Source organism: Anolis sagrei, chromosome 4, assembly GCF_037176765.1.
Source record: "Anolis sagrei isolate rAnoSag1 chromosome 4, rAnoSag1.mat, whole genome shotgun sequence".
Lineage (NCBI taxonomy): Eukaryota > Metazoa > Chordata > Lepidosauria > Squamata > Dactyloidae > Anolis > Anolis sagrei.
Genome location: NC_090024.1, coordinates 242,456,071 through 242,477,848, shown reverse-complemented (window position 1 = coordinate 242,477,848; position 21,778 = coordinate 242,456,071). Strand labels below are relative to the sequence as shown.

The 21,778-nt window shown below is 42.5% G+C and overlaps 2 protein-coding genes across 3 annotated transcripts in view; one reads left to right on the top strand and one right to left on the bottom strand.

Annotated features, from left to right (window-relative positions):
* TTLL9 (tubulin tyrosine ligase like 9) overlaps nt 1-11,909 on the bottom strand; it is a 73,569-nt gene extending 61,660 nt beyond the window's left edge. Inside the window, exon 1 of the mRNA XM_060771835.2 lies at nt 11,779-11,909. Within this exon, the coding sequence (XP_060627818.1) occupies nt 11,779-11,793 (15 nt within the window). The 5' untranslated portion in view covers nt 11,794-11,909. The remainder of the gene's footprint in view (nt 1-11,778) is intronic.
* Nucleotides 11,910-18,123: 6,214 nt separating this feature from the next.
* Nucleotides 18,124-21,778, top strand: part of DUSP15 (dual specificity phosphatase 15) — a 23,511-nt gene continuing 19,856 nt past the window's right edge. The window contains exon 1 of one of the 2 annotated variants that reach the window (XM_060771839.2): nt 18,124-18,741. In XM_060771839.2, the coding sequence (XP_060627822.2) occupies nt 18,703-18,741 (39 nt within the window). In that variant the 5' untranslated portion in view covers nt 18,124-18,702. The remainder of the gene's footprint in view (nt 18,742-21,778) is intronic. The other variant, XM_067468282.1, reaches the window with a different exon arrangement.

Sequence of the window (21,778 nt, the reverse complement as noted above, 5' to 3'; positions counted from 1 at the left end):
ATCAAAGAGGGCACGGAGAGCGCCGCGGCGGTTGCAGCCGCCTTCTTGGCGCCTCGCCTCACCATCGCTACTGCCGTCCCATCGCCACCGCTGCAGCGGCCGGGCCGCCTCGCCATTGCTGCCGCCTTCCATCGCGGCCACCACCATTTGGCTCGCCACCCTGTCACAGCTGCTGGAGTTCACCTGTGCTACCAGCTAACAGCGACTGTGTTGCCGTGTCGACTAATGTTGTGTAGAACTTTGTATTGATTTAGTATAGACCTCTTGTGCTGACCTCAATTAGTGTGTAGACCCTTGAGCTGGCCTAATACTGTGCAAACATCCTGTGCTGGCCTAATATTGTGCAGATCTCCTGTGCCGGCCAAATATTGTGTAGACCCTTGTGCTGGCCTTAATATTGTGTAGATCTCTATATTGTGTAGACCTCTTGTGCCGGCCTTAATATTAAGTAGACCTTGTGCTGGCTTAATACTGTGTAGACTTCTTGTGCCGGCCTTAATATTGTGCAGACCTCTTGAGCTGGCCTCCTTTGGATTGATAGTTATATATAACCATCCTTGCTGGTTAACCATTATCATCTTTCAGCACCTCATTGTTTTAAAATCTTGTATGATATTAGCACTTATACGATCAGCACTTTAACTTACTATATCATTGGACTACTATTTCATGAGTTTTAGCACCTTAGTCTTTTTAATTGTATCATCTAGCTCTGAGTGTGCTAATTATTCTGACGGTGCTAATTCACCCCCGTTTTGATTGATTATTATTGCAACCTATGTGTGACCATCTTGAATGTGCTGACCGTTCCTGATGGTTGCTAATTAATTAATCCTGATTCCATGATCAATTGGTTACTTCGTGCACTTTATTAACTGTTGTGATCTTGCACTTTATGCCATTAGCACTTTAAACTATTTCTTGTGCACTTAGCCACTATAGCACTTTAAATTCGATTGTTACAGCTAGTGCTGAATCAGGCCTCCATGACGCACTTTAATTAATATCTTGGGTCATTTAAGCCTTCGCATTTCATTGCTGCTCTACTGTGTTGTGCTAAAACATCATCTGTATTTCAACAGCATAATTCCTTGTTCCAACTGTGCTTAATAACTACGACCTATGCTATTACCTACTTCTTGGCATCTGTTAATTTGGTTGCTAATTGTATATGTAGGTAAGAAGGAATGGAATAGCACGAGGGATCTCGAATATGACCTAACGGGACTGAAGAACACGTGGAAGGCAAAGCTATGGCAAACTGAAACTGTAACATGGCATGTACACCACGATGATCCCTGGTTTATTAGTATAAGTACCAAATGCGTCATGGAGGAGGGAGAGGCTTCCGTTAACCGAGGAGCCCCCATAGAAGTCGTGGTGGGGAAGGGGAGATACGGGAAAAGGAGACCTTTAATTCGGCCTAGGGAACGGGGAACAACTTTAGTAATTCCAAACCGGTCTCCTGATACGGTAAGTAGGTGTAACCAGGATGGCGGTCCCTCGGGATTGAAAGTGGTGCTGTTGAACGCCAGATCTGTCAATGGCAAAACAACTTTCATCCAGGACTTAATCCTGGATGAACGGGCAGATCTGGCGTGCATCACAGAGACCTGGCTGGACGAAGCTGGAGGTGTAAACTTGACCCAGCTTTGTCCACCCGGGTTCTCTGTGCAGCATCAACCGAGATCCGGAGGGCGGGGAGGCGGGGTTGCAGTAGTCTATAGAGATTCCATTTCTCTGACCAGGACCCCCATCCCGCAGTCAACAAATTTTGAATGCGTCCACCTGAGGGTGGGTGACCGGGACAGTTTAGGGATTCTGTTAGTGTACCGTCCACCTCGCTGCACTACAGTCTCCCTACCTGAGCTAGCGGGGGTAGTCTCGGACCTGGCATTGGAGTCCCAACGGCTGCTTGTGCTGGGGGACTTCAATGTCCACGCCGAGGCTGCCCTAACGGGAGCGGCTCAGGACTTCATGTCTACCATGGCGACCATGGGTCTGTCCCAACAAGTATCTGGCCCCACCCACAGTGCTGGACATACATTGGACTTGGTTTTCTGTCAGGGATGGGAGGAAGGTGGCGGTGTTGAGGAGTTATCCATCTCTCCGTTGCCATGGACCGACCACCACCTGGTCAGCTTTAGACTTACTGCACCCCCTAACCTCCGCAGAGGTGGAGGACCTATTAAATTGGTCCGCCCCAGGAGGCTTATGGATCCGGAGGGATTCCTGATGGCTCTTGGGGAATTCCCCGCCACCTCGGTTGGTGATCCTGTTGATGCCCTGGTCGCTCTCTGGAATGGGGAGATGACTAGAGCAATAGACACGATCGCTCCAGAACGTCCCCTCTCAAGTAGCCGAGCTAAACCAGCCCCTTGGTTTACTGAGGAGCTGGCGGTGTTGAAGCGAAAGAAGAGGGAACTAGAGAGCGTGTGGCGTTCGGATCCGAGCGAGCCAAACCGAACACGGTTTGTGTCCTTTTTAAGGTCATATGCCGCGGCAATAAGAGCCGCTAAGAAGACCTTCTTCGCGGCCTCTATTGCGTCTGCAAAGAACCGTCCGGCTGAACTGTTCCGGGTTGTCAGAGGCCTTTTAAAACCCACCATCCAGGATGGGTGCCCTGATGACTCGGCAGCTCGCTGTGAAGCTTTTGCTCGGTTCTTTACAGACAAAGTCGCTTTGATCCGCTCTGGACTGGATGCCACATTAACGGCAGTCTCTGAGGATGTAACACGAGCATCTGCTTGTCCGATTTTGATGGATTCATTTCAATTGGTTCAAACCGAGGATGTGGACAAGGTGCTTGGAGGAATGAGAGCTACTACATGCATCCTAGACCCCTGCCCATCCTGGCTTCTAAAGGAGGCCAGAGGGGGATTGGCCGAGTGGGTTAAGGTGGTGGTTAATGCCTCCCTTCGGGAAGGCATTTTTCCAGCCAGCTTAAAGCAAGCTGTGATAAAACCGCTGTTGAAGAAACCATCACTGGACCCCACTCAATTGGTAAACTATCGGCCTGTTTCCAATCTTCCCTTTTTGGGCAAAGTCATGGAACGTGTGGTGGCCTCACAACTCCAGGCATTCTTGGTAGACACGGATTATCTAGATCCGGCGCAGTCTGGCTTTAGGCCGGGACATGGTACCGAGACAGCCTTGGTCGCCTTAGTGGATGATCTCCGTCGGGAGCTCGACAGGGGGAGTGTGTCCCTGTTGGTGCTTCTCGACCTCTCAGCGGCCTTCGATACCGTCGACCACGGTATTCTTCTGGGACGCCTCGCAGGAATGGGCCTCGGAGGTACTGCTTTGCGGTGGCTCCGGTCATTCCTCGAGGGTCGGTCTCAGAAGGTGTTACTGGGGGACTCCTGTTCTACCCCACAACCGTTGTTTTGTGGGGTTCCTCAGGGTTCAATATTGTCCCCCATGTTGTTTAACATCTACATGAAGCCGCTGGGCGAGATCATCCGGAGTTTCGGGGTGCGGTGTCATCTGTACGCAGATGATGTCCAGCTCTGTCACTCCTTTCCACCCGCTACTAAGGAGGCTGTCGAGGTCCTGAACCGGTGCTTGGCCGCTGTGACGGTCTGGATGGGGGCGAACAAATTGAAATTAAATCCAGACAAGACAGAGGTACTCCTGGTCAGTCGCAGGGCCGAACAGGGTATAGGGTTACAGCCTGTGTTAGACGGGGTCGCACTCCCCCTGAAGACACAGGTTCGCAGTTTGGGTGTGATCCTGGACTCATCGCTGAGCCTGGATCCCCAGGTTTCGGCGGTGACCAGGGGAGCATTTGCACAGTTAAGACTCGTGCGCCAACTGCGACCGTACCTTGGGAAGTCTGACTTGGCCACGGTAATCCACGCTCTGGTTACATCCCGCCTTGATTACTGCAACGCTCTCTACGTGGGGTTGCCTTTGAAGACGGCCCGGAAGCTTCAACTAGTCCAACGGGCGGCAGCCATGGTATTAACAGGAGCAGGGCGCAGGGAGCACACAACTCCTCTGCTGTACCAGCTCCATTGGCTACCGATCAGCTACCGAGCCCAATTCAAAGTGCTGGTTTTGACCTTTAAAGCCCTAAACGGTTCTGGCCCTACATACCTATCCGAACGTATCTCGGCCTATCAGCCCACCAGGACCCTAAGATCTTCAGGAGGAGCCCTTCTCTCCATCCCGCCTGCTTCACAGGTGCGGCTCGCGGGAACGAGAGATAGGGCCTTTTCTGTGGTGGCCCCCCGGCTTTGGAATGCCCTCCCTATTGAACTAAGATCAGCCACCTCGCTAATGGCATTTCGGAAAAATCTAAAAACTTGGATGTTCGAGCAAGTTTTTAACTAATTTCCGATGTAAGGTTATTTTGACCATGGACTTGCAACCAAGGATAACGAACTGAATTACGATTTTAACTATGAGATGTTTTCGACTTGTATTGGTGGCCCGATACTAAGTATGTTCATACTATGTATGTTTTATGTCTTGTATTTTGATATCTTATTTTATATTTTTAAGTGACTATTGTATTTTAACAAGTTGTAAACCGCAATGAGTCGCCGCACAGGCTGAGATATTAGCGGTATACAAGTGTATCAAATAAATAAATAAATAAAATAAGAGCATTCTGAACTCTAGCAATGATGGAATTGAACCAAATATGGCACACAGAACTTCCACGACAAACAGAAAATATATATCAATGATTGGTTGGGGGGGGGGGGGGGCACCAAAATACTGTTTGCTTACCATTGAAAATTACCTAGGGCCACCTCTGTATATATCTGTGGAATGACCAGGGTGGGACAAAGAACTCATGTCTGTTGGAGCTAGGTGTGAATAAAGTCTAAAACTTTATCTCTATTCCACTCTGTCTCCCCAGTGTGGACTCGGGGCAGTTCACAACATACAGCGGCAAACATTCAATGCTGTAAAGTGCAACCAAAAAAGCAAATAAATGAACCATAAATCAAATAATAACATATTAGACATCAAAATCAGTAGGGGTACATTACAACAAATTAGGCATCGCATATCAAAAAACCTCACGTTTTGACAAATAAACATTTAAAAAACAACTCTTAAAAGTTGAGACTAATAAGAGTTAAACGTTAAAATGTAAAAGCCATTTTTTCAAATTTTGATACATAGCGTATGTTGATGTATTTTGATTGTCTTGCACCCTGCCTGGACCCTTAGGGGAGGCGGGTAACAATAAAATTCATTATCCTCATCACCATCATTAGACCACAAGCTGAACAACAGTCAACAGTGTGATGCGACAGCTAGAAAACCCAATGTGATTCTAGTCTAGTAGATGAGTATTAAAGTTTCGTTCCTTGTTAACTGGGAACATATGAGGCAGCCTTCCTCTGCAGATGACTCTGTTGCTGTGATTGCGACAACCGAATGAAAAGCAACTGTCACAAATGCAATGTGTTTGTTTGCTCACAGGGAATGAATTGTGAAATATTGCAGCTGACAAAGAGAGGCAATGAAATGCACAACAACCATCTAATCTCCAGCTGACACTTTTAGGCGAAGACATAGTATTTCTATTGCTTCTTCCTTGCCATTTTTTCCCCTTCCTTTTCAGCCCATTGGGAAGTGTGTATGTGAAAGTGAGCGCATCTACACCGCGGAATGAATGCAGTTTGACACCACTTTAACTGCCATGGTTTAATGCTATGGAATCCTGGGAGTTGTAGTTTTCAACAGTCTTTAGCCTTCTTGATACTAGTTAAAATGGTATCAAATTGCATTAATTTTACAGTGCAGTGGTTCCCTTGATGTTCTATCGCCACTGGGCTTAAAATTAAACTTTTAAAACAGGATGTGCAAATTGAGCCCAATGGGAAGCCAGGGCCCCCGAAGAGAAGCCCTTAGAGATTTTCCCCCCATAAACAGTCTTTAGAGGGCTTGAGCTTAAATACAACAAAGTCTTTTATTGATGAACAATCAAACAGAAACTTCTTTTGTCTTCAAAGGTTAAACAAATGCTTCCAGGCTTCAAGCAACTCGTGGCTTCTGTTTCTTTGCTTTACTTCAAAGGAAAATCCCTTTCTAGCTCCTCCCAGGCTAACTGTGAACCTAAACCTAACTGATGTGAATCCACTACCGGGCTGAACTGCGTCTCAAAACCGAGTGGACCTACCAGTAGGCCTGTAGTCACTTAGCTGGAGTTCTTGATGTTTAAAGCTGTTATTCCCTCTGAAATTCCTCGGGGCTGTAAGGCTGTTTCCCTGGAACCTTTGGGAATCTTTAGATGCTTTTAAGACTGTTCTCCCCCGGGAAGTCTTAAGGGTTGAATCTTTTGCACAGGAGACCTGGACACATCCTGTACATTAGCTATTCTTGCTAAGACTAACTAAAAAATGGCTCCCTTCCCTTCTCTAAACTCAAAAGGGGGCGAGACTAGAGAACCTAATGATGATGAACAGGTGGCCTGCCCTATAACTGCAAACTTTAACAGGAAGCCACCCTTCTGCAGAATCCCAAGCCTTGGGCTGCAATCAAACACTTAATACAAGGCAAATAAAGTGGGAGCTTCTGGTACAGCTGTACCAGCACACTTGGAGTGCCCTTTGTTGCAACTCAGAGTAGGCTTCACCTTGCTCCCAAACACCACCACACAAGAGCTGTAGATTTTGTAGTTTATTGAGGAAAAACAAAGTCAAAACACAGAGTAAGCAATGCAAAGTTCCAAAGACAAAGGTTAAATGCAAAAACTCAGTTCCAAAGATCCGTAGGGAAAAACATGAAGCATAATCCTTTAAGCAACTATCAAGCAAGAGTCCATGGCAAAACAGTGAAACACAAGACCCAAAAAACCAAGATGCAGGAAGCCCAAAGTGTGCTGCTTAAAGCCAGGATCGATCCATAGAAACTTTCATGGAAAGAGCCACATTGAACTGACAGTTTCTCTTTGTCAGCCAGAAGCTTAAATACCTTTTCCCATCATGAAAGCATTACGCTGACCTTTCGCTGACTTGGCTTCTTTCTTGCTAGCTAAACGAGAACTCCTCCTGACCTTCCAGTCTAAGCGTTCTTGCCTGCTCATTAATTGACTATCTTCACTGCTCTCTTCCTTATCAGTTTGGTCCAAATCACCATGGGAAGGCTGAGCAGGCGAAGACAACTCCACCTAGCCGTTATCTAACTCACTGGCATTCTTTTCCCTTGAGAACTGACTTGTTGATTCTGCACTGTCTGAGAGAGGCACAGAAACAGGTCCAGGAATCTGAATCCCATCATCCTCTTCTGGCTCACAAGGCTCACAAGACACACAGGGTTCAGTGTCAGAATCAAACTGAGCCACAACACCCTTTATCTTTTGTGTTTTGAGTTCCACCAATTTATATATTTTTCCTGTAGGGAGTGCCTTGAAAAACTTCAAGTTGCTTCTGGTGTGAGAGAATTGGCTGTCTGCAAGGGCGTTGCCCAGGGGACGCCCAGATGCTTCTCTCATGTCCCTGCATGGGGAGCTGAAGCTGACAGAGGGAACTCAACCTGCTCTCCCTGGATTTGAACCGCTGACATATCGGTCAGCAATCCTGCTGGCACAGGGGTTTAACACATTGTGCCACCAAGGGACTCCACAATGATGGACCTGGATCAAACTTAGCACACAAGAACCCCCATGAGTAACTCAACCTACTAGAGGGGTTTGAGGGGACTGACTTATCATAGTGGGATTTGTAGTTCACCCTATAGTCAGAGATCACACAGAATCCCACTGATGATGCATCTAGAGCAAACTTGCCCAACATAAAAAACTTGAAGCACTGATGGGGTATCTCAGGATTACCCTGGCATGATGTGAGTTGTAGTTCACCCACAACCTTATGCATTTTGGACAAGTAAAAAATGGACTTTTTCAAATAACCTGGGCAACTAGTCCAACGAGCGGCAGCCAGACTACTAACAAGAGCGGGGTACAGGGAGCATACTACTCTGTTGCGCCAGCTCCACTGGCTGCCAATTAGCTTCCGAGCACAATTCAAAGTGCTGGTGTTAACCTATAAATCCCTAAATGACTCCGGCCCAGTTTACCTGTCTGAATGGATTCTCCCCTATGAACCATCAAGATTGTTAAGATCGTCTGGAGGGGCCCTGCTCTTGGTCCCACCAGCCTCACAAGTGAGTCTGGTGGGGACGAGGGACAGGGCCTTCTCAGTGGTGGCCCCTTGGCTCTGGAACTCCCTTCCACTGGAGGTCAGAACTGCCCCTTCTATCCTGACGTTTAGAAAACAGGTGAAAACTTGGCTCTGGAAACTGGCATTAGACGAGTGAGGCAATATCCTGCGATATGGATGGATGATGATGAACAACGATTTTATTGTGACGACTGACCATTGTAATTATATGACTGTATTTTGCTATTTTAATGTTTTAGTGTAATATGGAATATGATGTTTTAATGATTGTTTGTGATATTGTTGGAAACCGGCCTGAGTCCCTCAATGGAGGTGAGAAGACCGGTATACAAAATTTCTAAATAAATAACTAAATAAACGCCACGTACCCAAGCTAGTATAATAATAATAATAATAATAATAATAATAATAATAATAATGGAGGGAGATGAAAGTGGGACATAAATATTACAAGAAAGTGAGATATAAATAAATATAATAATCATGAGAAGAAGAAAGATGGATACAAATAAATATAAGAAGAAGAAATAGGAAGTAGGATATAAATAACTAGAGGAAGAAAACAGAAATTGGGATACTAATAATAAGATGAAAGTGAAATATAAATAAATAAAAGAGAAAATCTATATAAATAAAAATGTAATGTTTGTTTGTGGGATTAACAGAACTCAAAAACTAGTGGGCAAATTGATACCAAATTTGGACAGCATACATCTAACAACCCAAAGTATACCCTTCACTCAAAAATTTTTGATTTTGTCATTTGGGAGTTGTAGTTGCTGGGATTTATAGTTCACCTAAAATCAAAGAGCATTCTGAACTCGACCAATTATGGCATTGAAGAAGATTGAAGACCTGGATGTTTAAGCAGGCATTTGGTTAACCCAATGCAACGAATGGTAACTGACTAAAGGTCTGGCAACATGGATGACGAACTGGATCATGTTTTTAGTTAAGAGTCGAACTGGATTGGTATTGATGTATGAATTGTGCTTTTATGTTTTTTATGTTTTTTATGCTTTTAACTGTATACTGTTGATTATTATATTATGTTGTAAACCGCGTTGAGTCGCCGGCTAGGCTGAGAAACGGCGGTATATAAATATAGCAAATAAATTGAACCAAACGTGGCATACAGGACTCCCATGACCAACAGAAAACACTAGAAGGGTTTGGTGGGCATTGACCTTGAGTTTGGGAGTTGTAGTTCACCTACATCCAGAGACCACTGTGGACTCAAAAAATGAGGGATCTGGACCAAACTTGGCACGAATATTCCATATGCCCAAATATGAACACAGATTGAGTTTGGGGGGAAATAGATCTTGACATTTGGGATTTGTACTTACTGGGATTTATAGTTCACCTACAATCAAAGATAATTCTGAATCCCACAAACGACAGAACTGGGGCAAATTTCCTACACAGAACTCCCATGACCAACAGATAATACTTAAGGCCCTCCAGTCCAACTTTCTTCACCAGTACAAGAAAATGTAATCAGAGCCCTCCTGACAAAGAGCCATCCAGCCATATAGATAGATATGATTCACACACAGAGAGAGATATAGTATCCTAGATTTGAAAGGGACCCCTAAAGAAGGACTATGATATGTTGCATGTTCCAGAGTGGGCAAACCAGACACTCTCCACATCAACACTGACAAAGAAACAGCAAGAAATACTGTTTACCCACAAGCAGAAAGAATTTACATAGATTAGAAACCAACACTTTCTCATTACTTTATTATCCAGATCAACAGACTGGGCCACAGCAAAGCATGGCAGGGGACGGCTAGTATAAATATATAAATATAAGAATCAGAAGATGGGATATAAATATAATAATAATAACAATAACAATAGAAAATGGGTTATAAATAAGTAGAAGACATAAAAACACAGTACCAAAATAAATATAATAATAATAAAGGATATAATAAATAGAAGAGGAAGAGATACATATAAGTATAAGAAGAAGAAGGTGGCATATAAATATAATAATAATAAAAAAGAAGAAAGTGGGATATATATAAATATAATAATCACGAGAAGAAGAAGAAAGTTGGATACAACTAAATATAAGAAGAAGAAGAAATAGGAAGTAGGAAATAAATAACTAGAGGAAGAAAATAGGATACTAGTAACAATAAGATGAAAGTGAACTATAAATAAATAGAAGAGAAAATATAAATATATAAATATAAGAATCAGAAGGTGGGATATAAATATAATAATAAGAAGAAGAATAGAAAATAAATAGAAGACATAAAAACACAGCACCAAAATAAATATAATAATAATAATATAATATAATAATAATATAATAAATAATATAATATAATATAATAATTAATAATAATATAATAATAAGAAGAAGAATAAAAAATAAATAGAAGGCATAAAAACACAGCACCAAAATAAATATAATAATAATAATATAATAATATAATATAATAATAATATAATTAATAATAATATAATAATAATAATATATAATAAATAATATAATATAATATAATAATTAATAATAATATAATAAGAAGAAGAATAGAAAATAAATAGAAGGCATAAAAACACAGCACCAAAATAAATATAATAATAATAATAATAATATAATATAATAATAATATAATAAATAATATAATATAATATAATAATTAATAATAATATAATAATAAGAAGAAGAATAGAAAATAAATAGAAGGCATAAAAACACAGCACCAAAATAAATATAATAATAATAATATAATAATATAATATAATAATAATATAATTAATAATAATATAATAATAATAATATATAATAAATAATATAATATAATAATAATAATTAATAATAATATAATAATAATAAGAAGAATAGAAAATAAATAGAAGGCATAAAAACACAGCACCAAAATAAATATTATAATAATATAATAATATATTATTAATAATAATAATATAATTAATAATAATATAATAATAATAATATATAATAAATAATATAATAATAATTAATAATAATATAATAAGAAGAATAGAAAATAAATAGAAGGCATAAAAACACAGCACCAAAATAAATATTATAATAATATAATAATATATTAATAATAATAATAATAATATAATTAATAATAATATAATAATAATAATATATAATAAATAATACAATATAATAATAATTAATAATAATATAATAAGAAGAATAGAAAATAAATAGAAAGCATAAAAACACAGCACCAAAATAAATATAATAATAATATAATAATATAATTAATAATATAATATAATAATAATCATTAATGATAATATAATAATATAATTAATAATATAATATAATTATAATAATTAATAATAATAATATAATAATAATAATAATAATAAAGGCTATAATAGAAGAGGAAGAGATACATATAAATATAAGAAGAAGAAGGTGGCATATAAATATAATACTAATAAAAAAAGAAGAAAGTGGGATATAAATCAATAGAAGAGACACAAATCCATAGAACAAGAATCAGAAGGCAGGAACAGGCAGCCAATCACAAGAAGAGCTACGCGGTGACGTCATCACTGCTCTCCCTCCCCTCCTGTCTTGCTCCAAAAGGGGGCCGAGGTCTTTTGGGCCCTTCTCCCCTCCGTCATTCACCTTGTTTTTGGCCATGGCGCCCCTTTGTCCCGCCCCTTCCGGCGGCGATCAGGCCAGAGCCGCCTTCGCAGCCTTTGCTGGCCTCTGGCGCCTCGCGTCTCCATGGCAACCGGGGCAGGCCGCGCTAAAGGAAGGCGGAGCCTCCAAGGGGAGGGCTTTCCAAAGTGGGCGTACCCTCAAAGAAATGTGGCCAATGGAGGAGGAGCTTTGAAGTGGGCGGGGCCTTTTGGAGGCGTCGCTTCGGGGAAGTGCGGCCTATGGGGAGGAGCTCTGAAAGTGGGCGGGGCCTTTAGGAGGCGGGGCTTTAAGGAAGTGCGGTCTATTGAGGTGTTTCGAAAGTAGGCGGGGCCTTATGGAGGCGTGGCTTCGGGGAAGTGTAGCCTATGGAGGAGGAGCTTTGAAAGTGGGCGGAGCCTTCTGGAGGCAGGGCTTTAAGGAAGTGTGGCCTATGGAGGAGGAGCTTCGAAAGTAGGCGGGGCTTTCTGGAGGCGTGGCTTCAGGGGAGTTGCTAAAGGGGAGGAGCTTCGAAAGTGGGCGGGGCCTACAATTCTATTGGGATTTTTCAATCCTTCATTATAATGCAAATTGAACTTCAACTCCAAATATACAAATACATAAATATTTAAATAGTATTATAATTATATATTATTAGTCCTATTATATTTAATATATTAATATTATTTTTATAGATTATTATATTATATTACAGTATGTTATTAATATTTATATGTATATACAATAATATTATACATTGATATATAATATTATATATTAATATATAATATTAATGGAGCCCCCGGTGGCACAGTGGGTTAAAGCACTGAGCTGCTGAGCTTCTTGATCGAAAAGGTCGCAGGTTCGATTCCGGGGAGCGGTGTGAGCTTCCGCTGTCAGCCCTAGCTTCTGCCAACCTAGCAGTTCGAAAACATGCAGATGTGAGTAGATCAATAGGTATCGCTCAGGTGGGAAGGTAACAGCGCTCCATGCAGTCATGCCGGCCACATGACCTTGGAGGTGTCTACAGACAACGCCGGCTCTTCGGCTTAGAAATGGAGATGAGCACCACACCCCAGAGTCAGACATGACTGGACTTAATGTCAGGGGACAACCTTTACCTAATATTAATACCCAGGACATCTGTTTCTAGAGCTATGCTGCTCTATGCCTGTGAGACCTGGACTGTCTACAGATGTCACATGAAACTCCTGGAATGATTCCATCAGCGCTGCCTCTGGAAAATCTTGCAAATCTCTTGGGAAGACGGGAGGGCAAATGTCAGCGTGCTGGAAGAAGCAAAGACCACCAGCATTGAAGCGATGGTCCTCCGCCACCAACTCCGCTGGACCGGCCACGTTGTCCGGATGCCCGACCACCGTCTCCCAAAGCAGTTGCTCTACTCCGAACTCAAGAACGGAAAACGGAATGTTGGTGGACAGGAAAAGAGATTTAAAGATGGGCTCAAAGCCAACCTTAAAAACTCTGGCATAGACACTGAGAACTGGGAAGCCCTGGCCTGTCAGCGCTCCAGCTGGAGGTCAGCTGTGACCAGCAGTGCTGCAGAATTTGAGGAGGCACGAGTGGAGGGCGAAAGGGAGAAGTGTGCCAAGAGGAAGGCGTGTCAAGTCAACCCCGACCGGGACCGCCTTCCACCTGGAAACCAATGCCCTCACTGCGGAAGAAGATGCAGAGCAAGAATAGGGCTCCACAGCTACACATGGACCCACAAAAATACTGGAAGACAATCACCTCGGAAAGCGAGGGATCGCCTAAGCATATTAATATATTGTATTATATATTACATTACATTATTTGTATTTATATTATATATAGTATACAATATATTATTAGTATGTAGTACTATTCGTATTATCTATTATACTGTATAATATTATTAGTATTATATATAATATCTAATATATTATTAGTATAGCAAAATATTAGTATACATTATTATATTTATATTGTATTGTTATTATATTGCATTATTAGTATCATTATATAAAATATAGTAGTATTGTTATATTGCAATGTTTATAACATTAATACTGTTTATAATAATAATAATATGTTTATTATAATAGTACTGTATTTTTGTGTCAGTAAAATAATAATAAAATGAGATAGCCATTATAATTCCCCCAGGAGAAGAATGGCACCGATTTTGAAGTGATCCGTTGACTCGCGGATACGGGGCCCAATGGGTTTCCATATCTGCAGTTCAGAGGATTGCAGTTTCGGCCTCCCCAGGACGCAAAAATCGCATCCCGGGCAGGCTGGCAGCCATCTGCAGCCTGGGAGAGGAAAGGTTGATACAGTAAAGAGTTTGGAGACAGTAAGACACAAAGTAACACTATAGAGAGGAAAATGTTACAATTAATTGATACTTTATTGGGGGGATTTGCTACAATGTTAGGAGAGGAGAATAAAACGAGGCAAACGGAAAGATTCTTGATTGAAGCTGCTGCTGTGGCCATGCTCCCTGGAAGCTGGCCCAAGCTGGCAGTGGAGAACTGTGAAACTCCCTGCTGCAAGTCAGATTAGCTTGAAAGCAGGGAGTTCTGGATTCGGCCTCAATATGGTTGTGTGGAAGAGGAAAAGATAAAGCAGAATATAAATAAATTAATAAATAAACATGCGACAGCAGGATTAACAAGAAACATCTGGAAAAGCTGACACGATATGAGGATTTGAAGATCGAACTGCAAAGACTCTGGTACAAACTAGTAAAGGTGGTCCCAGTGGCGATCAGCACACTGGGTGCAGTGCCTAAAGAGCTTGGGCTGCACTTAAACACAATCGGCACTGACAAGATCACCATCTGCCAGCTGCAAAAGGCCACCTTACTGGGACCTGCTCGCATTATCCGCTGATACATCACACAGTCCTAGACACTTGAGAAGTGTCCGACATGTGATCCAATTCAACAGCCAGCAGAGTGTCTGCTGTGGACTCATCTTGCTGTGTTTCAAATAATAATAATAATAATAATTATTATTATTATTATTATTATTATTATTATTTAAGGAGCATCCAGCACACTCCCAAGACAGTGAGTTCCACTGTTGGAACTCACTCTCTCGGGAGTGTGCTGGATGCTCCTTAAATAATAATCATAATGAGTTCCACTGTTGGAACTCACTCCTTGGATTAGTAGGTGTCTTGTGGCCAAATTTGGTGGCAATTTGTCTAATGAATTTAGAGTTATGATGTCACTCAAAATGAACAGAGCATTTTAATATAGGTTCTTGTGGGTTTTTTCAGGCTATAGGGCCATGTTCTAGAGGCATTTCTCCTGACGTTTCACCTGCATCTATGGCAAGCATCCTCAGAGGTGTGAGGTCTGTTGGAATTAGGACAATGGGTTTATATATCTGTGGAATGGCTGGGGTGGGGCAAAGAGCTCTTCCCTGCTGGAGTTAGGTGTGAATGTTTCAGCTGATCACCTTCATTAGCATTTGAAGGCCTGCCTGAGCCTGGGAAAATCTGTTGCTGGGAGGTGTTAATCTGTGCCTGGTTTTTTTCCTCTCTGTTGTTTTGCTGTTATAATTTTAGAATTTTTTAATACTGGTAGCCAGATTTTGTTCATTTTCATGGTCTCTTCCTTTCTGTTGAAATTGTCCACATGCTTGTGTATTTCAATGGCTTCTCTGTGTAGTCTGACATGGTGGTTGTTGGTGTGGTCCAGCATTTCTGTGTTCTCAAATAATATGCTGTGTCCAGGCTGGTTCATCAGGTGCTCTGCTATGGCAGACTTCTCTGGTTGAAGTAGTCTGCAGTGCCTTTCATGTTCATTGATGCGTGTCTGGGCGCTGTGTTTGGTGGTCCCTCTGTAGACTTGTCCACAGCTGCATGGTACACGGTAGACTCCTGCAGAGGTGAGAGGATCCCTCTTGTCCTTTGCTGAACGAAGCATTTGTTGGATTTTCTTGGTGGGTTTGTAGATTGTTTGTATGTTGTGTTTCCTCATCAGCTTCCCTATGCGATCATAATGAAGGTGATCAGCTAAACATTCTGATAATGAAGGTGATCAGCCAAACATTCACACCTAACTGCAACAGGGAAGAGCTCCTTGCCCCACCCCAGCCATTCCACAGATATATAAACCCATTGTCCTAATTCCAACAGACCTCACTACCTCTGAGGATGCTTGCCATAGATGCAGGCGAAACGTCAGGAGAAATGCCTCTAGAACATGGCTCTATAGCCCGAAAAAACGCACAAGAACCTAGTGATTCCAGCCATGAAAGCCTTCGACAATACATTTTAATATAAATAGATTATTTTACATTACAATGTGCTATCTTGAAGTCTAGTGGAGTCTCCTTCTTTAACCAGAGGCAGGATGGCCATCTGTCGGGAGTGCTTTGATGGTGTCCTCCTGCCTAGCAGGAAGGGCCTGGACTGGAGGGTCCTTGGGGTCTCTTCTAGTTCTAGTTTCCATAATTCTGCTTTTTTCAAAGGGTCAGGGCCAGCTGATTGAAAACTTTGGTCTTTGGAAAGAGAGTGGCAGCTATTTGAGGTCGGACGGGGCTTTAAGCACAGCTGGAGGCGCATCCCCTTTTCCGCACGTTCCTCTGGACCATCTGTGTGCTTTGTCATGACCACAGGGAATCAAAGGGACACTTTCATGCATGTGGCAGAACAGGCAGGGTCAGCCTGTGAACCACATGCTTCTGGAGCAAGATTGATTTCTGCTGCGCAGGAGACTAGGATACAATGGAGCTGTGGATTCAAATTGTAGGAAAAGGGATTTTACCTAAACATTAAAAAGATCATAAGGGTTGGGAGAGACCACAAGACTCCTTCAGTCCAACCCCCTTCTGCCTTCATGCAGGAAAAGCACAAAGTGACTCTGAAAGATGGCCATCCAGCATTTGTTTCAAAGCCCCCAAAGAATTATTTTTGTGTATTTTAATATGTATTTTCTGGAAATATGTTTTAATATGTGTATTTTAATTAATGTTTTAAGATGAACGTGTGTTCATCTAAGCCAGTGATGGGCAACCTTTTGAGCTTGGTGTGTCAACATTTGCCAAAAACCTGAGCATAACTTGAGTGGAGGAGTCACTTCAAGAAAAAAACCACAATTTTGCTATATTTATAGTTTAAATAAGAAAAATGTATAATCCATGCTGAGTTATGGAGTGAACACTGCTCAAATGTGCAGATGTTAAATTTGTATAGCCTTTTATGGAATTAGATTGGTTCTTATAAGGTGTACTTCTTTGTATGCAGTTGCATGTGTCTGCGTGTCATCAAAAATAGCCATGAGTGTCAGTGCTGACACGCATGTCATAGGTTCACCATCACGGATCTAAGCAATGCTCCTACACAATTAACTCTGCTGGACTGGCCATATTGTCCGAATGCCCGATCACCATCTCCCAAAGTAGTTGCTCTACTCCTAACTCAAGAATGGAAAACATAATGTTGGTGAACAGAAAAAGAGATTTAAAGATGGATTTAAAGCCAATCTTAAAAACTGTGGCATAGACACTGAGAACTGGGAAGCCCTGGCTGGTGGGATCACAAGCCGGAAAAAGAATTGGTGGGATCACAAGCTGGAAAAAGTTACAGAGAATGAACACGTCAAGATACTGTGGGGCTTCTGGATTCAGACAGACAGACATTTAAAGCACAACACTCCTGACTTCACGATCATGTTAAAAAACAAAGTATGGAGTGTCGATGTTGCAATCCCAAGTGACAGCAGGATTAACAAGAAACAACTGGAAAAGCTGACACAATATGAGGATTTGAAGATCGAACTGCAAAGACTCTGGCACAAGCCAGTCAAGGAGGTCCCAGTGGTGATCGGCACACTGGGTGCAGTGCCTAAAGACCTTGGCCTGCACTTAAACACAATCGGCACTGACAAGATCACCATCTGCCAGCTGCAAAAGTCCACCTTACTGGGTTCTGCTCGCATTATCTGCCGATACATTACATAGTCCTAGACACTTGGGAAGTGTCCGACGTGTGATCCAATACAACAGCCAGCAGAGTGTCTGCTGTGGACTCATCTTGTGGTGTTTCTAATAATTATAATAATAATTATTATTATTATCATCATCATCATCATCATTTAAGGAGCATCCAGCACACTCCCACTGTTGGAACGGCTCTTCTTATGGTCAGGAGAGCAGGATATAGATCAGGCATGGTCAAATTTCTGCCCTCCAGGTACATTGGACTCAAACTCTCACAATTCCTAACAGTTCCAGGAATTCTGGGAGTTGAAGTCCAAAACACCTGTAGGGCCAACATTTGCCCATGCCTTGTTTAAAGGCTGGAACAGTTATGCTGCAACGCACACTGGGATGTCCCTCAATCCCCTCCCTTTCAAATCTAGGGGTGTCCAGGCACCGACCATCATCCCAGCTGGGTTCCTGTGTGCCCATCAAACCGTATGTCCCTCCGGCTGTGCTGTGACAATCCTCATTTGTCACAAGCCGAAGGAGACAAAAGGCCTTGTTCTCCGAACACTGGAGCAACTGTTGTGTCATGCGTCAGGCGCACCGCCCGGCTTGGTTGGTGCTCCCACGTCACTTGCCAGCTGACGAAAGAGGTGGAGCGAGCGGCATATCCTTCCCTTTCCCTGTCCTGCTGTCAACGTGCCAGCAAAACACACACCGCCAGGAAAAAGAAGAGTACACTCAGGAGGAGATATAGCTTTGCATGTCTGTATTGGCTCATCTTCAAGGAAAGAGACACTCAGGCCTGGCATTGTGACATAGCCAGGGTTCTGCTGCTTGGCTTGGCCCTCGACACCAGACTCTCCTAGAAGGAATTGTTTCTCCTGGCATTCAAAGGCAGGTGCCCAGCTCACCTGTGACCTTGCTTGGCTGCCCCTTCCCCTTTGGAGTTTGGATGAAGAAGAGAGAATTGCTCACCGAGACGCAGGCGTCTGGCTGACCTTGGGCCATGGGCAATGGCATGAATAAGGTAACAGGGGCAACAGGGGTAAGGAAACACCTTCCTGCTACCAATCCCTATATTGATCTCCCTGCTGTCAATATTGTTTATTCTTTTTTATTGTTATGGAATTCTTTTATTTGTAGGCTGTAGAATAGAGTCTGACTGCATTGGAGTGCATTGTATGAGTCTACACTGCATTCTATGGCACTGGAGATCCAGCCACAGGCCCCATCTACCCTGTGGTCAGTGTAGACCCATAAAATGCAGTAATGTAGACACATAAAATGCAGGACCAGGCAGTGGTGCAGCTAGTTAGTAGCAAGCTGCATTAAATCACTACTGACCGAGCGGTCATGCGTTCAAAGCCAGCCTGGATCGGAGTGAGCTCCCAACCATTAGTAGTCTTGCTTGCTGTTGACCTATGCAGCCCAAAAAACAGTTGCATTTGTCAAGTAGGAAATTTAGGTACTGCTTTATGCGGGGAGGCTAATTTAACTAATTTACGACACCATGAAAACCATAAAAGGCCCCATCTACCCATATAATGCAGTTAAAGGTAAAGGTTTCCCCTGACATTAAATCGTGTCCGACTGGGGGTTGGCCCACATCTCCATTTCTAAGCTGAAGAGCCAGCATTGTCCGTAGACACCTCCAAGGTCATGTGACCAGCATGACTGTATGGAGTGCTGTTACCTTCCCGCAGAAGCGGTACCTATTAATCTACTCACATTTGCATGTTTTCAAACTGCTAGGTTTTCAGAAGCTGGGGCTAACAGTGGGAGCTCATCCCACTCCCCGTATTTGAACCGCTGACCTTCCGGTTAGCAAGTTCAGCAGTGGTTTAACCCGCTGCACCACCAGAGGGGCCTTGGTTATATGAACTATATTATAGGAGTCTGCACTGAGCATATAATGTAGTTTCAAACTGCATTATGTGGCAATTCAGATGGGTTGGCAATTAGTCAGGGTTGTGCATCTGCTTTATGCAACTAATGCAGTTCGATGCCATGGTTCTGGGCTATAGAATCATGAGAGTTGCAAATTTTTACAATTCTTTTCGTTTTCTCTGCCTAAGGATTCCAGGACCTCCCTAAACTACAAATCCTAGGATTCAATAACATTGAAGCATGGCAGTTAAAGTGGTGTCAAACTCTATTCCTTCTACAGGCTAGATCAGTCATGGGCCAGCTTGGGCCCTCCAGGTGTTTTGCACTTCAACTCCCACCATTCCTAACAGGCTCAGGCCCCTTCCTTTCCCCCCTCAGCCGCCTAAGCGAAAGAAAAGGACCCGAGGCTGTTAGGAATGGTGGGAGTTGACGTCCAAAACACCTGGAAGGCCTGCATGCATGGAGATACAGTATACAGTAAATAAGGACTACCACTCAGAAACAGGGGAACTCCAGACAGCAAACATTCAAGTGCCACTGGGTTGTTGTAGGTTTTTTCGGGCTATATGGCCATGTTCTAGAGGCATTCTCTCCTGACGTTTCACCTGAATCTATGGCAAGCATTACTACAAGGTAGTAATCAAGTGCCAGTTAACACTTACCTAACAGAGGATGACTCCAGGCAAAAATGGTCAGGCTTTGAAGTTGCAAGGCATTTCAATGCTAATCAAGCTGGCTAATTGCAACATTCACATTTGACTCAAATAGGCAAGAGTTCTTTCTCCCACCCTGGACATTATTCCACAGATATATATACACTCCACATGCCTCCTTTCCAACAGACCTCACAAACCTCTGAGGATGCCATTAGCCACAGATGCAGGCGAAATGTCTGGAGAGAATGCTACCAGAACACAGGCAAACAGCTTGAAAAACTCTCAGCAACCCATTGATAAAGTGTTTAAACCAGACATGGGCCAACTTTGGCCCTCCAGGTGTTTTGGACTTCAACTCCCACCATTCCTAACAGCCTGAGGCTGTTAGGAATGCTGGGAGTTGAAATCCAAAACACCTGGAGGGCCAAAGTTGGCCCATGCCTCGTCTAGATAGATGCACTCCAAGTCAGATAATCTTGCTGTGATGTTATGTATCGATCTCCCTGTTATCAAAATTCTTTATCCAAATGGTGAGAAAAGGTTGCAAAGAAACTTTGTAGTTTTGTCCACTATTTAAAATTGTAACACTATGTAACCATATTTGGAAAATGTTCATGTTCCTAGTTTTGAAAGTGTTATTTTAATTGTGCAGTACTTACTTTGAAAATAATTATTCTACTTCAGAAACTTTCTTATTGTGGCTAAGGGTAGTACTATTATTGCCTTACATTTGTAATTTTCCTTAATGAAAATATGCCATTTTTGAACTTTTCAATATGGAGACAAAAGCAACGTTTTGGAGTTAAGGAAACCTTTTCTATGTTTTCATGATAGAACCAATTAGGAAGTGACATTTATTATCCAGGGGGAAAAAACCCTTGTTACACAGTGTAATTGTTATGATATAAGGTCCCATCTGCTCTTGCATATAATCCAGATTATCAAAGCAGATAATCCACATTATCTGATTTTGAACCGGATTATCTGAGTCTAGGTAAAGATAAAGTTTTTCCGCTGACATTATCTGGTTGAGTCCGACTCTGGTCATTGGTGCTCATCTCCATTTCTAAGCTGAAGAGCCGGCGTTGTCCATAGACACCTCCAAGGTCATGTGGCCAGCATGACTTAATGGAACGCCATTACCTTCCCACCAGAGCGGTACCTATTGATCTACTCACATTAGCATGTTTTCAAACTGTTAGGTTGGCAGAAGCTGGGGCTAACAGTGGGAGCTCATGCTGCTCCCTGAATTTGAACCACTGACCTTTCAGTCAGCAAGTTCAGCAGCTCAGTGGTTTAACCCACTACACCACCAGGGGCCCCATCTACACTGCCATATAATCCAGTTCAAAGCAGATAATCTGGATTTTATATGGCAGTGTAGAAGGGGCCTCAGGCTGGATCTATACTGCCATATAATGCAGTTTGACATTGAATTATGTGATCAATGTAGACCCCTAAAATGCAGTAAAGCCACACCTCCCATAATTTTAATCTTTGAACTGGCCCTGCCCATTGTGATCATTTTTAGTGGTTTAA